Source organism: Branchiostoma floridae, chromosome 10, assembly GCF_000003815.2.
Source record: "Branchiostoma floridae strain S238N-H82 chromosome 10, Bfl_VNyyK, whole genome shotgun sequence".
NCBI lineage: Eukaryota > Metazoa > Chordata > Leptocardii > Amphioxiformes > Branchiostomatidae > Branchiostoma > Branchiostoma floridae.
In genome coordinates this window covers 4,845,774-4,864,315 of record NC_049988.1, presented here as the reverse complement: position 1 = coordinate 4,864,315, position 18,542 = coordinate 4,845,774, and the positions used below count along the sequence as shown (strand labels likewise).

At 40.9% G+C, this 18,542-nt stretch overlaps 1 protein-coding gene across 2 annotated transcripts in view; it reads right to left on the bottom strand.

Annotated features, from left to right (window-relative positions):
• LOC118424615 (corticotropin-releasing factor receptor 2-like) overlaps window positions 1–8,536 on the bottom strand; it is a 38,861-nt gene extending 30,325 nt beyond the window's left edge. For both annotated transcript variants that reach the window (XM_035833257.1, XM_035833258.1), the window contains exon 1: window positions 8,387–8,536. In XM_035833257.1, coding sequence (XP_035689150.1) covers window positions 8,387–8,419 — 33 coding nt within the window. In that variant the 5' untranslated portion in view covers window positions 8,420–8,536. The remainder of the gene's footprint in view (window positions 1–8,386) is intronic.
• Window positions 8,537–18,542: the final 10,006 nt, after the last annotated feature.

Genomic DNA, 18,542 nt, shown 5'->3' with positions numbered 1-18,542 from the left:
GTTCGCTACCCGTCTGGAGACCTGCGCATTTCAACCATTTGATGATAACGTCAGTTAGTGAGCGAATCAAGGAATAGGTTCTGGAGCGCTCGTTCGATGACGACAGGCCCTCCCACAAGCAGACGGAGGGCTTTTCGGGTGTTGGAATGCGAGCGCTTGAACCCATACCTTAATTCGCTCACGTGTAGGGACCAATCAGCGCCCTCGTCCAAAATTTGGACGATTCCAGACGTTAAGGACCACAGACGAACAGCAGGGAAGAGACTGTATATAGTGGATGGTTAATGCCATAGCGAACTACTTTCCGGCTAATATTGTAGAGCTTGGTGAATAGATTCGCGATATTTCGTATTAGGTTAACGTAGTTCACTTGTCACTTGATATAGTGTCCAAGATAAATGCGCATTCAATTTATTGACCTCTTTCTGACTCCTTATCATTGTTGCTGTAATATCGTGTTAATGGAAAACATCAACGTCCTACTGTATTACGGTGAAGGACACCACTGTATGCATTTGTCTTGCACTATTGGTTAGTAGTGTTCCGCTATATATTTCAAACCACTGGAGCGAGAAACGCACCATGCATGCAGGTAAGGGCACAACCCACCGTACGTGCAATTTGTCCGTATATTTTTTTAGGAGGCCACTTCTGCCACGTATTTCTGAAAACGTTCAGGCTGTACAGGGCAGGCGCATTGTCCGTACTGGCACGTACGGGGGGCGAATCCGCAGTCTGGTGGCACACAAAGTTTAATGCCTGCACGTTAAGTGTCTGGGTGCTCCAGCTCCGTAGATAGCACGTATTTGCACGTACGGTGGGTTGTGCCCTTAGCTTAATATATACCATCCTTTGCTTGCTTGCTTGGGGTGTCTGTGTGGCGCAACGGTTAGAGCGTTGGAGTCAGAATCAGAAGGTCCTGAGTTCTAAACTCGCCATGCCCCTGCCCTCATGACGGTGGAGTGACGCCCACCAAGCCTCACAGCTAATCTGTCTAAAGGTGCCAAAAAACACCTACGGATTTGGTGTTGCCAGTGAGTCAACATCTGCACACTTGCCACTGAGACCCGTGAATTTTTTTTTTTTTTGCTTGCCAAAAAACAGTAACCCAGGTAGCTGGATATAATTTTTGAAAACGGCCAGACATTTCAGACAACCATCCGGTGTCTTTCGTCAGTGTCACTGAACTGTCTGACCGTTCCTAAAATCATATCAAGTTGCTTGAGTAACTGCTTTTTGGCGTATCGTGATATTACCTGGATGTCTAATGTTCATCGACGCATTCTTTGCTTGTTTGTATTGTTAACACGGTAAACCGCATCATGGCGTAAAACATAAGGTACTGAATAGTACAAGCTTTATATAGGGATAGATATATCAAATCCACTCACACTGGAAAGAACCCCTACTCTTGCGGTGGGTTCTTTTAAGTGCTGTGAGTTCTAGTATTCTCAAACAACTGACCTCCATTCAACATCCTATCCGAGGGACCTTCCCAACAAAGTAAGGTACTCAATTTTCACCTAAGTGAAGCAAGAAAAGTAATAAAGTCGTATACAATGCCTTTCGAAAAGGCAAGACGTCAACGGGTGTGCCTATGTCCAGAGATTCACATCCAGAAACTCTAGGAGTCAAACAGCCTATCATTTCGCCACGCCGATGCCCATCGAAATGGCAATTCGTCATCTGTCTGTGATATGAAATGATTAAATATGCATTATATTAAACGGAACAGCTGTGAAGGCATTGCTGTATAATGATAATGCAGTGATTGGTAGCATCTCAAAGTCAATCATTCTATTTCTCCGCTAAGGCCACAGGAAGTATATTTTATGGATGATGTCAACGCGCTCATGAATTTTAGCCTGATTTTAGAAAAACTAAAAAAAAGCTAGATTATTTTCGTCTTTGAAGAAATATCAAAATCAAAAAGAATATCAAAATGAGAAATATTGTGTGTCATGGCCTAGTGGTTATATTTGTAGAAGTGTCACTAGCAAGGTAGCCGTTGCTGTGGTCGTAGAAGTAAAATTGGTCCGATAGTGACATTTACAAGTGTATAGTTTGACAATAGCTTGAGTGTAGTCAATCCAACTTGGTAACTGATACTAGTCTACTACACAAGAGTCACTTTGTGTACTTCTTGAATACACGAATTTTCTTTAATGTTTGTTCATATCATATTGATACCATGTTTTGTCACTACAACTGTTGTTACAAAATTCATGTTGTCTATATTTGAGAATTTAGGCACCTACTTTTAACAATATTATATGATTTTGCATTAAATAATGCGAAAAATAATGTGGAACATACTCTTAGTCTAAATGTTTTTTTAAATTCAAACTTAACTTATCAACTTCAAATCATTTTTCTGGTTCAGTGCATGTAGTGGAATAAGAATCACAAGTTTTCTGTAATGTGTGGGTTCCAATTAGGGGGGGGGGTACTTTTGGCTGCAAACGCAGACAAATCAGTTTGGAAGTCGGTGGCACCTTTGTATCATGATCGTAGAGGAGGTAGTTTACACCTATGATCGACCGTAAATTTTGACTGTAAGCCGATATGAAGATTGTAAAACTAGTAATAATCCACAGGGGACTCATTGTGCTCGTAGATTTGCAAAACATACGGCTCGTTCGCTACATATATCACTGATACGATTCATAATTCACTTTCTTATCTGCAAAGGCAAGCGCCAATTGAGCTTGGCAAGCGTCTGGCTTTATGGTGATGTATTATTTTGTATTCTTATGTTGACAAGAGAGTTGTACCATAACCAGAAACTTACGGAAAAATTCATTTTGTATATGCTATTATATCAACCGTTAAAGATAAGAATGTTGATTTTTTTCGATTCCTTTGCATTTTCTTAGCCTTAGTTAATATTTCTTTACCTAAATGTTTGTAGATTTTTATGACCATGCACTGACTCACATCTCTCAAAAAATATGCAACGGAAAGTTGAGATGGTTTGGGTTTTAATGATCCAGTGATTTTATGCCATTATACACACGACTAGAAATGGCTGGTGCAAAAATGGTAAATTAGTAACGCATATCCTACATATGAGTCTAATACAACATAATGACAATAGTTTTACACTCTTGTGTAAGAGTAAGAACATATTCTTGTAATAAAAAAATTACCGATTCAATTCAGCTTGATGGCGCCGAATAGCCGAGTGGCTATGCTAGCGCACTTCGAAAGGTCAATGGATTGATTTCAAGACATTGCTTGCTAAACGTTGTGCATTTGCGAAAGGCACTTTGCACGACTTTCGGAATTCCTTAAGCTAAGGGAGCAACCTGCCGTACGTACAAATATACACGTGCTGTCTTCGTGCCAAAGTGTGGGCAATCTTTGGGGATCCGTAAGTGGTGAGTACTGCTTCCGTACGAACTCATAAGGAATCCGACGAGTTTTGGAGCACGCAGCAACGCTGTAGAACTTTACATGCAGGCAAATCTTTGTGTGCCATCGGGCTGCGGATTCGCCCTCCGTATGTGCCAGTAAGGGCAACAGTTTGAACGTTTTCAGAAATACGTTGCGGACGTTGCCTCCTAAAAAAACGTACGGACAAATTATACGTACGGTGGATCGTGCCTTTAGCTTAATCCGCCCGCGTGTAAAATGAGTTCACGGGAGATGATTTATAAATCCTGGTAAAAAGGACGGGCCACCCTTTTCACATTCTCCTACGCAAAGGCGAAACAGAGTCGTCAGAGGGACTCCATCTGTTTTCACCTCTGCTTGCCTGAGGTTAATATATGGGTACCGGGGGCGTCGCCACAAACCAGCTGCCAGCCAATCAGAGAACAGGCGATGAGAGAGCTTTCAACAGGCTAAAGCTGTCCCGCAATGGCCGCTGGGGAGCTATCAGCCAATCATGTTACGTATTACCATGGCTTTGTTTGCTCACCATGCCGACGCCCGATCCCCAACGGCTGACTGCCCATATAAGGGTAAGCTCATTAATATTCATAAGCAAGACACCCCTAATAACCGAATACTGTGGCTGAGTTGTCAGGGGTGATATCATAGGCTTTGCCGTGATTGTCAACCCTGAGTGTGAGGATGCCTTTTCAACACTATGACCTAGACACAGTGTATAACAACCCACTGTCCCTACGGCTAGGCCCAATTAAAAGCAGCAGAGATTGTTGGGGAAATCGTGACTTTTTTCTTATAATAATTGTTTATTTGCAAAATCATGCCAGAAGTCCAATTGCTTATACAGTCTCAAGGACTATGAGAAGTAGATAGTGTGATACATAAAACTAGTGTCTAATCCACTATATATGATACAGTGAATACTATTAATTTATCGGGTTTGACTTCCTCTTTGAGGCAGTGGTTAATGAACTGTCCCACGTTCTGTATGATGGTGAGGTTTTGTGCTTTTAATAGAAATATAGTCTTTTGGGGTTCTCTTAAGTGGTAAAAGCTTGGTGAAATAGTGACAACTGTTTGAAATAATGTATTTCTTTCTGTTTCATAATTGGTACACTGATTGATAAAATGTCTTTCATTTATGCCGTTTATTTCTGTGAGGTTAGTTTACAGAAAAAGTCACGATTTTTTCCATCGACCTTTGCTTGGAGAGTACCTATGGTCTCAAAAATGCTATGGGACCATAGGGGCACTCTCACTGCACTTGAGTCATGGCGGAGTTCGTACACTGCGTCACTGTTTCGTTATTTTCAATTTTGTATTGTTTAGATATTGCGTAATACGTAAAAGTATGACTAAGAAGGCGACCAAATACAAAAAAGGAAGAAAATTGGTTCTTTATCTCTGAAATCCATTGAGTATCTTTCAAACCCCGCAGTCACGCTAGCTTGACGCAAATACAGTGAGATTTTACCTTAAGCCTTTATATAATGACATCGGCTAGCATGCTAGCATCTGTATCAGTCCTTTACGTCAAAGCCTTGCGGTACTGCTGTTGATTGCTAATTCCTGTTTGTTACGCGTACGCTACACGGGTTAAATTTTCTGTCCGTTCCTTTTCTCATTTTAGCATCTAATGAAGCAAGAAATAGGCCCATCTCTATAAGAGTAACTAGGCATAGTGTTGAGCATTTATTTACATGTGAACTAATTGCTTCCTTTGGGACACTGTTGGTTTACGAATTACTAGTAGTCATATAAGGTCGCCACTCATTGAGCTAACTCCATGTTTCTTCATTATGGACGTTTTTACCGCACAAAGAGGTTCTCTGTACAGAAACTGACGATGGCCGTGTGAAAAATATCTTGTTATTGCATGACTTACCAAAGATTTTTTTTTCTACTGTTGAAGAAAGTGTGACAAGACACTGTATTCATAGCATTCTGCTTTATTTTGGTAATCTGTATTCATTGAAAGAAAACAAAAACAAAAATGCGCGTCATAATGATTCTAAGCTGAATATAGTAAGTCAATCGAGGGTAATGTATTGTCTTGGAACGGATTATTCTGTTAACGATTACAATTATCACAAATGAAAGACCCCCAGTGGGGAAGGTAATGATGCTTAATTAATCTGTATGCTAACTGCCATGAGAAAAAAATGTAGGTGCCAGAAACATCATTAACATGTGAAATGGAACTGAAGAAAGATATGAGATTGGTTAGTTCAGCAAGGATTTAGTTTATTAAAGCCCCCATTCCACTAGACGGCGATTGCGATGCTCTCTCACTTCGACCTAAAAATACGATATGTGTAACCTTTGATTTCATACTGTGTATATCATACAGCATGTAGAAGTGTGGCTGAGAGGACAACAAAACACACAAAGTGTAACAAAGATTCCTTTCTTTTTCATACAATTAGTTGGTCAAATTCTAGGTCGCAGATAGAGCGCCGTCCTAGTGGAAATGGGGTATAAGCGTTTGTAATTTTGGGCAACGTCGAAGTGTCAACACATAATTTTATAAATTTACCTGAGACTTATAGTTATATTTTGAGTCATAACCCTAGTAGTAGCACATTCTTTAGCAACGGTTTTTGTAACGGTAGGGAGTCGCATAGTCGTTTTATGGTCGTAAAGGCATGAGTTGTTATCCACTGTGCCTAGCTATAGCTAGGAGCACAACCCGCCGTACTTGCAAGTGCGTGCTGTCTACGTGCCAAAACGTGGGCAATCTTTTGGTATCCGTAAGTGGTAAGTACCGCCTCCGTACGAACACGTGGCGAATCCCACGGATTTGGGAGCACGCAGACACGCCGTAGAAATTTAATGCAGAACTTTCTCTGCGTTCGGGCTGTGGATTTGCCCTCCGTACGTGCCAGTACGGGCGACGCACCTGCCATGTACAGACTGAACGTTTTCAGGAATACGTGGGGGACGTGGCCTCCACAAAAAACGTACGGACAAATTGCACGTACGGCGGGTTGTGCCCCAGGCTTAAAGGGCATGGCAAGGTATTGGAAGGTGGAGCCCATCCCTCTCCTTCCACTGCCTTTTACGTCCCCAACCGAAGTCAGGAGGCCACTTTTTGCATCTTGGTTAAGTGAGGAAAGTCGTGTAAAGTCTCTTTCCTAATGACATAGGATCGATAGCATGACAGTATTCTAGCCCAGGACCTCTGGGTTCTGGGCCAAAAACCATGCATTTACATTGCACGATCGCACTTGCAATGTTTTTGCAGCATGGTATATATGTTACATGATATGAATGCGTTGCTAGCCCTTCCTCTCTGAAACGTGATCGATCGAAGCATTTTCTAGAAAACAGGACCCCATTTTACATGTCTTCCAAAAGACCATACAGCCGCTTAAGCCTTTAGAAATGGCCCAACCACGGGAATTGAACCGGTGTCTCTGAAGCTTAGGGCATAACCCGCCGTATGTACAATTTGTTCGTACCATTTTTTCCCACGTGCCTCGTATTTCTCAACACGTTCAGACTGTACAGGGCAGGCGCGTCGCCTGTACTGGCACGCACGGGGGCGAATCCCCAACCCGATGGCAGTCAAAGTGTCTGCGTATCTGCGTGCTCCAAAGTCCGTCGGATTCCCTACGAGTTCGTACGGAGGCGGTACTTATAAATCACATACGTATCCCAAAAGATTGCCCACGTTTTGGTAGCCTCCTTTACCGGCGTCTCTAGGGCCTTGGCGAAAGTTGTTTTTTTTTTGGGGGGGGGGGGGGGGGGAAGTGCGCACTCCCCCCGGTATATATTCCTCTCGCGGCATTTTTCCTTTCTCGGCATATTTTCCTTTCCCGTCGTATTCCCAGATAAAGATCGCTAATCGACAAAAAAAAAAACACATCAATTTGCGCCAAGGCCCTAGAGACGCCGGTGAAAGAGGCTAACGTTTTGGCACGTACGTCGGGTTGTGTCCTTAGATTTAGATACTAAACGGGACCAGGGGCTCAATTTTGAGAGCCCCATACAGTTGAACCACTGGGAACTCCCTACCGTCAAATTCTATCGTCACAAGTACAAACTTAAAAAAGAGGTTTACAAATGTTTCATCAGCAATTCCCTGATGTATACACGTACCTATCTAGGTGCATCCAAATATTCAAAAGGCCTGGATAATATCATTTTTGGCAGTCTTAGGCTGTCAAGTATTACAAAGAATTTGGCACTATATATGACTTTGTGTTATAGACTTGGGTGCAATAGCCTGAAGTGTATTGTACTGCCATAAAGAATGAGATAGAAGAACAACACTAAATTCTGTAATCTATATTTTCCAATGAGGCACAAGAAGCTTCTAGCAATGTTTCACTGTTGCGCACTTCCGCCAATTAGATTTATAGGTAGCGTTCAATGTATCATATAAGGGTTAGAGTGTTGGCAAACGTTGTTATAATTCCATATCAACGTTGTTACAGTTATTGTTGAGTTTATCAATGCTATTCTTCTTTGTGTAAGTCCATTGTTGCACAGCAATTGTACACGGTACAATGAACGGCAAAAGTTTACACATAGTACAAAATAGAAGTATACAATAAAACTAGCCTATCAAATATTAAAACAATAAAGCCAAGTATTATATTGTCTATATTGTGTATCTAAATGCGTTCTCAACGGGTTATTCTTTATACACATAGTACATACATACTTATACGCAAGTATATATTGTATCCTGTTCTTTAACCAAGCAAAAATATCAATACTATTTTTCAAACATTGCTTCATTTATTATTTTCCTGCAGAAGCATCATTTACAGCTTTCATCTCAAATTTGGCATAGGATTTTTTCATCAGTCGCTTTCCTCTTGCGTAGCCTAGACCATATAAGCAAAAACATCATTTAGGAACAGCCGAAAGATACGCATACGGAATTTCCTTTAAAACAAATACAGGACAGAATATGTATATGTTATACAGTTGCTACTATCATTGCTATAACGTTAACTATACAGCGAAATAAAAATTCACTTACCAGTAGAATTCCCAGTGCGATTTTGCTTCCCATCGTTGCTGTTGTTTTCGCCGTGTCTTTTCCTCCCGGAACTAGATTCCACAGGCGGCCACCAGCGCCACAAAGATAGCTTCTCAGGCGGACCCTACTCCGAGCGGAGCTGCGTATCAACTACCTGTAGGCGATTGGCAGAGACGAAGCGACGGTTAGAATTCAAATAAAAGCTGCGTGGTTGGTTGGCTACATTAGTCATGGCGTAAGCACTATTGGTCTGGAGACACGTGATTATTATACCACGCGTTACATCCAGGCCGCTAAGCATGAAACGTGTCATCCGCCTTTCTCCGTTTCGGGGAGTGGTTTCGCGATGATTAACAACGTGTATTAGAGGGAGTGAAAGACACAGTTCACGGTACAAATACACCTTCAGGGTATTATGGCACAAGCAGCGACCGTACGCTGTAGGCCATGTTGAATTGATTATATGGATGGCGTCTTCTGGGAACTCTAAAACTGATGCGAGCGTATTAAACAAAATTGTGTCAAAATGTGCTTACATTTCAGTCATAAAAAATCGCACTTTTATGAAAATTGCGGCAGAACCTCAGCATTTCTGCTTATATATTATGACAGATCAAATGTTTGTTGTTTTTAAACATGAGAATATCAGGAATGACGACAATCTTTCTTTCTTTCTTTCTTATTTATAATTTGGTCGAAAGCATGTCAAAGTTTTCTTGGAAATGGATGAAATTTGATTCTTGCGGATCCGGATGTCACCGAATGAATCAACAAAGATTACGTTCATGCAAAGATGTAGATATTCATATTTATTTATTAGGATTCTCCATTTGGAGGGTATGGCGAAACAGGTGTTAAGAACACCTTTTCAAAGCCGCCATACACACATGTGCACATGTTCGCACATGTCTACACGCGGCGGGGTTACACCGCCCCTTACGGGGTGATATACCCTTTCGCTGGCTAATACGGTATGGAGGTTCGCCAGGCCTCCAACCGGGTGATTTGAAGTGAATCACCAACTCCAGACAGAAGGGTTTGTTCCATCTCACACCGCACCATCGCACGTGTGGGGGTTCTTTAACGTGCATGGGGTGTGACTCTCCCCATACACGGGACCTCCATTTAACGTCCTATCCGAGGGACGGCCCTAGCCGAAGCTAGGTACTCATTTTTCACCTGAGTATAGTGAGGAAATCCGTGTAAAGTGCCTTTCCCAAGGGTACAAGATCGGTGACACGCAGCGGGATTCGAACTCGCCACCTCTCGGTCACGAGGCACAAATCCCGCCGCTGCGCCAGACGATCTCACAAATTAATGTACTGATGCAACTTATGGATTATGATGGCTAGACGTAAAACTTCTTCATATGATTAATAATTTGGTCGAAAGCATTTGGTTTGGTTTCATACAGATCTCCATTAGTGACTGATATGTCACTATTCTTTCTGGAGTCCGGGTGATTTGTAGAGAATCATCGATTCTAGACGGAATTAAAGGATTTGCATTATCGCACACCGCACCATCGCAAGTGTGGTGGGTTCTTTAACGTGCATGGGGTGTGGCTCTCCCCAAACACGGGGCCTCCATTTATCTTCCTATCTGAGGGACGGCCCCAACCGAAGCTAGGTACTCATTTTCACCTAGGCAAAGTGAGGAAAGCCGTGTAAAATGACTTTCCCAGGGGCACAAGATCGGTGACACGGAGGATTTGAACTCGAGACCTCTCGGTTCTGAGCCAAGTTTTGTTGGAAATCGATAAAAATTGATGATTCCGGATGTCCTGTATATCATCAAATCAACATGGCCTAAAGTCCCGAGGTCTTACAGAGATAAAGATATGTAATTCATCACAATTCATGCCGAATGGTTTCTTGTTATGGAACTTCCTTACACAATTTATAGTTTGGTAAATACATTACACATTTTTCGTTGCAAGTTGACAAAAATTGCTTTATACGATTTACAAGTTCGTTTCAAAGTTTTGTTGGAATGGACAAAAGTTAATGCTTGCGCTGATGTATTTCATATAATTTGTCTGAGATATCATAATTCCACAGTTGAATATAGTTTTTGGGCAATTTGTGATAAATGACTGATAATCTTACAACTACTTAAAATGGTTTACAATTTGGCTGAAAGCATTTCAAAGTTGTTGAAATTTGTTGCTCATAGATGTCCCCCTATAATTGCATCAGCATTGGCTATGTTAACGTGGTTCTACACAGAAACTTTTTTTGTGCAATTTATGACATATCATTTCTAACTTTGCAACTCCTTTATGCGATTTTTCAGTTTGCTTGAAAGCATTTCAAAGCTTAAAGTTGTTTTAGAAACGGACAAAAATTAATACATACGAAGATGCCATCTATATGATCGAATCAAGATAGCCAGGTTTCTCAGGTTAAACAAAAATTTGTTTTTGTTGCAATGTATTGTGTATAATTCTTGATTTTCCAACTGCTTTTACACCATTTGCAATTTGGGCAAAAGCATTTCAAAGTCTTGTTGGAACTTTACGAAAATTGATGTGTCCAGATGTCAACCATATAATTTAATCAACAGGACCTAAGGTCCCAAGGTTCTTCAGGGGAATGTTGGACATTGAGTTAATAGTTTGCTTGATTCGATTGGCTGAAAGGAAACCACTTCAATAACAGCGCAGCAATTCAACCAATCAGCATAAGGGATTTGACGCCGTATATTATAACCAAGTTTCCTAGACTTTCATTCTTTGCACTCTGGCATCTTATAGCAAGGTTCTTTAGGCACAACCAAGGAGCACTTAGTTCCAACGTCTTTTATGGCTATCAGACACCATCATCAGGGTTAGAACGGCTGAATACGATTCTCGCTACTACTTATAGCCGATGTAGGTGGCGCTGCAGCAGCAAGAATGCCGTCCCAAACATGGCTCAGTTTGTATCCCCCCTCGTCTCTGTTCATGACTGGCGCTAACTAACCCTGATGATGGTGTCTGACAGACACCGAAACGTTGGAAGTAAGTACTCATTGGTTGTGCCTAATAAAAAAAATACTTGCTACATGAATAATTGCCAACATGATGAAGTTATTTACGAACGCTTGCATTAGTTTCAGTGTACCCCGTGTATGTCATCCACATAATCTAATCAGGATTGCATAAGCAAGTATCTGGTCGCATCTTTTTTGTCTGTTATGCCCGCCATTGTTCTTAAAAATTAAGGGCATTCCCTTTGTAGCTTTTAAATTGTAATGGTTCCCCACAGCGAACGATAAATAAAATCGGTATTAGAGGACCAGTCCCCTGTTGTGTTATACAATGCACAACTGTGTCAAGCATGGGCTGTAAATATAAGACAAGAACAGCCGTATACATTTTACATTCTAATCTTACATTTTCAATAAACATTTATTTTTAAATCTTCCCTTGAAGATGAAAGTGATTGTACATGTGCAAATCCATCGCATCGCAAAATCAAAACATGTCCATATACAAGGTGGTAACCACAGTACGGGTAACTATCAAACTTTAAACTGTTTCTAGTACATGAAATAGAGACGCCAGAGACGCCCCTAGCCTCGCTGATTTTAAGAGAGTGAGCAAAAAGCACCTGTTCACCACAAGGCACCACCAAACTTACCGACGACTCGGCCCAAGGCAGAGCAACATCCAAGCTACCAGGCTACGCATGGGTTGGTGTCAACTGAACAGTACCTTGCACAAAATGAACATCAAGAGCAAACAATGTGTCTGTGGGGCCTCTTCTGAAACAGTCCAACACTACCTACTACATTGCCCCCTGTACTCTGAGCAGCGTAGCAAACTCACCACCACTGTTGAATGCCTTGTACGACAACGGCCTACTGTTTCACTACTGCTCCACGGCTCACCTGACCATGACCCTGTCATCAATAGACAGCTTTCAGAAGCACTGTGTGTGTACATGATATCTACCAAAAGATTCTCTTCCAGCCGTGCCACTGTCTAGTAAATTTTAGCTGGTCAGGCATAAGTGTTAGCTTTACCTGCTTTTATTGCAACAACTATTTTATTCTACTACTGCATATACATGTTCATCTTGTATTGTATTGTATATTTATATGTCTGTGGCCACGATACCAGCCATGCTGCCTAGTGCTCACAGTGTATTGTCTTATTCCTGAATAAAGAAAGAAATAGAGAATAGGAAAAACTATAAGCTATAAGGTTTAAGCTAACAGCTAACAACAGCATTTTAGAAGCCCACGTGTGGGTCTTGGTTAGAGCCTTAGTCAGTTTTTGTCCAATTCACCATGAAGAAAATAAAAGCAGTTTACAAAGTTTGTCTTCATATTTAAGAGAAAGTGAACTTTTTGGTACGTTTGTATCACCACGCAAAGTGAATGACTCGCGTCTGCAAAATCCATAACTACCGACAGATGTTCTGAAAATGATACTACGTGCAACTGTACAAAATATATATCGTTCATTTAGACATCAGATACTTTTGATTTTAACTTTACACCCAAAAGTGATTAACTGGTGGTAGATACTAATTAAGTGATTTCCATGACTGATGGCAGTACCTCGGGAATAAGATATGCCTTGGCTTCAAAATTAGAACTTTTCAACTATGTTCTTCAGCGTAAGATTGGGTGCAACAGTTGACATTTGTCAATATTTTTTATCTCTTAAAGATGTATATGACAAAATACGACCATTTCCAGCATTGCGAAATAATGATAACAAAATTCAAGAGAATGTGAAAAACGCATATACTTTATACTTTCTTGATCACGTAAGGAGATGAAATCACTTATCATTATGAAGATTCTATAATTGATAAGTTGTCGAAATTGACATGCGGGTACATTTTGTGATTAAGGTATCGCCATATGTATCTATAATAAAAGTTTACTTGCAACTTCATGCCCCGAAGGTAGTTGCAAGAACACGGTAGAAACATATGGAATATATAAGTGACAATCTTCCCAAGTCCCAGAGTATAGCAACATTGTGAATACGAAAACCCACACATTGCTTTGCTCTTGAGTCATTCTGATTACAAATATTTGGAAACACAATAATGAACAAACATGCATGGACAAGAACATAATTACGTACATCGTACATACAGAGAGAGAAAAAGAGAGAGGAGGAAGGGAGAGAGAGTCACTCACACACACACACACACACACACACACACACACACACACACACACACACACACACTCACACACACGCGCGCGCACACACACACACACACACACACACACGCTCACACACACACACACACACACACACACACACACACACACACACACACACACACATATACAAACACATACACATACAGGAACACCTCCATTTTCCTGAAATTAGTTTAGCTACATATCTCAACATGTTCAAAATATTACAGATTCCGATTCTTAGATTAGTATAGAGTCGCAAATCTTCATTTTGCTCTGCAATTTTGAGTACATTAAGAATTGACAAGTTTTGAATTTGGGGTAAGTCCCAATCAAACTTGGTGCTGGTTACGTAAAGTTTAGTTTTCCCACAATGCAATTTATCAACACAGATGAAATTTTATGCTAAAATTTACAAGTTTCTTTCATTCATGACTACTACCGTTACACGTACTGTAATGCTTTTCCTGTCATCTCTCCGTAAAAGTTGGTATAAGCGGATTAAACGTATAGCTGAAAAAGGAGTTAAAAAACAACAAATGGTTTCATAAGTTGTATATCTTACCCCTCTGCTACCTGTTTGTTCCACAACATTACGAGGGGCATTCAATAAGTAATGTCCCTGACCCATTTCCCATAGCAGGAGATTAATGAAACTTGGCACAGTTATTAGTCTTTCTCTACATAGGAACCACCCAGAGTTATGCATTTCTCCCATCATTTGATGTAGCTCTGGACACCGTTCTTGTAGGACATCCCAGGTTGGTCCTCCGACAGATGCCTCATCAATGGCAGAAGAGGGACGACCAGGTCTGGGAGCTGTTTCCACAGACTTCCGGCCTTGTTTGAATTCAGGATGCCAGCGTTTTACAAGGTCATATGATGGGGCATCATCACCATAAGTTTTTTTCATTTCATCAAAAGTCCCTTTTGGTGTGCGTCCTTTCAAATACAAAAACCGGATCACTGCGCGACACTCAACTTGCTCCATTTCACACCTGGTCCATTTCGCACCTGACTCAGTTCAAACACCAGTAAATCAGTAACCAGAATTAGTTCAGAGCTGTTTTTTGCAACATAACCCATAGAGATATGACTCATTACACATGCAACATTTCATCTAGATCAGACAACTGGCAGTGGGTCAGGGGCATTACTTATTGAATGCCCCTCGTATCTTCTTTTACTATATGACAAGATAAAAAAACGTTAACACACAAGCGATACATTCAAGGCACCATTTCCGCTAGAAATCTAATACCATTGACGCAAATGCTATTAGAGTAGATAAACCAGCGTTCTCAAGCACATTGTAAAGTCAAAATGTTTCCCCTTTATGGCTTTGTTGAGCTCCCTATGCTTAGAAACTGTTGTCGTTGTTGTGTTTTAGTAGTCATAACAAACTCGTGTGTTTGTACATGTGCCATTTGCCTGAGTGCCTCGTGTTTTCGAGCGTATGATCCCTGCATTTCATCACCCTACTAGAGTTCCACTGAAGTTACGTAGGAGAGAAGTTGAGAAAATAACAACTAAATTCATCATGAGAAAATGATATGATCTAAACTAAAATTTCAAAGTCAACAACTTGGTCTAAGTCACAACTTTCGACTGTCGTTTTCATGATCATATCATGTCTGATCAAAGTTTTCAGATTTTCTAACACGTGACTCTCTAATTTAGCAAACAGATTTTGGCATCCTCCGACCATATAATACTTAACATACAAATTAAACTCGAGTCATGATCCCGTTGCTATACGTGCACTTCAAATGTTCCCAAGTTCCCCTTACGTATACGGCCGCAGAATGCCTTTTGGCTACAAATGCTAAGTACGTAGATCTGCTACGTTTCTACCCTTTCCTTTTCCGTTGACCTGTCATTTTCTGTTTTAATGATAAAATGACACTCTCCCTCTCTCTGTGTATCTCTCTCTGTCTCTCTCTGTCTCTCTCTCTGTATCTGTATCTTTGTCTCTGTCTCTCTGTCTCTTTCTGTCTGTCTCTGTCTCTCTCTCTGTCTCTCTCTCTCTCTCTCTCTCGCTCTCTCTCGCTCGCTGTGTGTGTTGTTAGACGTTGTGTCCTCGTTGGATAGGCACTTTTCACAACTTTCCTCACTCCTTCCACAACTGTCCTAGACAAAGTGACTACTAGTTCACTTCCCCTTATGTATGCGGCCGCACAATGCTTTCAGACTATCTTACACTACCTTTGGTAAGAAGCTTCCCGTGGGAAAATTACGGCAGTTTGTAGAGGCCAATATCGATTTTCTACGCCTTTGTTGCTATTGCTATAAATATCATTCTATCTGCGCACAAGGCCTGGTAATTCACCCTAGAGGTCTAAAGTAAATTTGGGGCTTTGTCGCCAAAAGTGATGTACATTGTAATAATAAATGTAACCAATCAGTCATAAGTAACAAAGTCATCGAGAAATGTCCGTAATAATATAAATTTGACATTGATTCAAAAACTCTCTCATTTGTCGAACGACTAATTGTCATACGGTTATTGGTCGAACCATTAATTGCCATGTCATCTTCGTTCGATTGTAATTGACAGTCGGGATCGGTCAATCAACCTTACGTTGGTCCTCTTTCGAGAACTACATTGGACTGTTTCCTGGAATGAAATAACCAAAGGAAATATGCAACTGGAAACGTGTATCATACATAAATACATTCTCCTACGCAAAGGCGAAACAGAGTCGTCAGAGGGACTCCATCTGTTTTCACCTCTGCTTGCCTGAGGTTAATATATAGGTACCGGGGGCGTCGCCACAAACCAGCTGCCAGCCAATCAGAGAACAGGCGATGAGAGAGCTTTCAACAGGCTAAAGCTGTCCCGCAATGGCCGCTGGGAAGCTATCAGCCAATCATGTTACGTATTACCATGGCTTTGTTTGCTCACCATGCCGACGCCCGATCCCCAACGGCTGACTGCCCATATAAGGGTAAGCTCATTAATATTCATAAGCAAGGCACCCCTAATAACCGAATACTGTGGCTGAGTTATCAGGGGTGATATCATAGGCTTTGCCGTGATTGTCAACCCTGAGTGTGAGGATGACATAAATATTTTTTTTTAACGAGTTTGCTCAGTACAAGGCCATTGACCACTTCTAGGCACTGAACTAAGCTAACTTTGGCAGCATCTCTTCTCCCTAAGTCAGAAACATCGAGCTTCAGTAAGTTCGACTAACTGACTCAACAGGCTAAGCAGGGGTTACGAGGCTGCTCGGGAAAATCCCTACCCCATTTGGCTGGAATGGTTTGATCCGCTCACACCGGTAGGGTCCCCTACTCTTTTTGTATGGCGGGACCTCCATTTAACGTCCTATTCTACGGCCTACCTAGAGCTAGGTACGCATACCTCAATGAGGTAAGGAAAAACGTATAAAGTGCCTTTCCCAAGGGCACAAGATCGATCGGTGACATGGCAGGTTTCGAACCCAGGACCTCTTGGGCCTGAGACCAAAGCGCTGCCGATCACGCCACACTAAAGTGATCTCACTTAAGTGCTTAGAAATCCATTAGTAAAAAAGCCAAGAGCCTTCCTTGAATTCATTAAATAGGTGTATACATTACACAGTACAGCGATTCGGATATAGGCCATAGCCAAAAAATAGACCTGAATACGGTAAAAAAATAAAGATAAAAAACTGCTAGCGTCGCTATACTTTCTTACTATTATAGGACATAAAATTAAGAAGTAAGAAGACAAACAATATACAGTCAAACCTGTATTAGCGGGCACCTTTGCATACCGGCCACCTGCCCATAGTGGCCACTTTTTGTCGGTCCCTTGGATTCGTAATGATTAAGAAATAGGCTTAGCGGCCACCTGTCCAACGCGGCCACGGCCATACGATTTCCGGTCCTGCAGGTACAAAAACACTGCCGATTTCGGCCACGCGGACCGCTGATCTATGTTTCGGCACGCGTTTGGCCATATACATCAGCCGTATCGTCATCCTTCGCCGCATTTAAAACCTCTTTGACTTATTTTCAAAACAAAAGTTCGCAAACTGGCGCTACCCATACCCGCTGACAAACGAGGTCATTTAAGGTCAATAGACGACACCAATATTAACGGAGGTAAATTGTGTTAAAGTTACGTTTTAATACACTATCGCTTAGGTTAATTTACATCACAAAAACTTTCTAAATAAATTGTTTCAAAGACAAAATGATATGAACTTCAGACTATGGTGGATTTTATTCTATGGTGGATTTTATTCTTACATTTATTAAGAGATAAGTCTAAAATGAGATATGACGATACCGGTCTCTTCAGACAATATCAACTGTAGAACATTTAAAACTTTTTATAGCTTTTGTTTTCTTTATACATATAGTGTAAAATCATTGCAGTACATGTACAGTACTGTATTATGTCAATTTATGTGAATAAAGATCAGTGGGTACTAAAACCATGTGAAACTTATTGCTTTTGGTCAATTAATTAGCATATTCTTTATAGCGGCCACCTCTCTATAGTGACCAATTTTGACCAGTCCCTTGAGTGGCCGCTATAGACAGGTTTGACTGTACAAAATAAAATTCCTAACCATAAAAACACTCTGCAAATATAATGCAAATATGATATTGTTTTACAGCTGGTGTAGCCATATATATTCATTTTTACATCATATAGAAGGTTGAATTGCATATATATCTTATATATTTAATATAAATTATCACCATACCCCTACACAAAATCTATGATTAGCAGATTTTTTATTCTAAAGAAAGCATTTGAATCCCGCAGTGCTAAACCAAATAAATGAGAAAAAAATTCCATTGTCCGTTTATCATATTTTATATCATTTTATCATTATGAAATAGCAACCAGAGAGAGAGAGAGAGAGAGAGAGAGACTAAGAGACAGACAGACAGACAGAGACAGACAGAGACAGACAGAGAGTGGTGGCGCTAATATGAGTTAATAAAGGATAAAGGAGAATTCTTTGTACACAACCAGTGGGTACTTACATAGCTTACGTTTCGA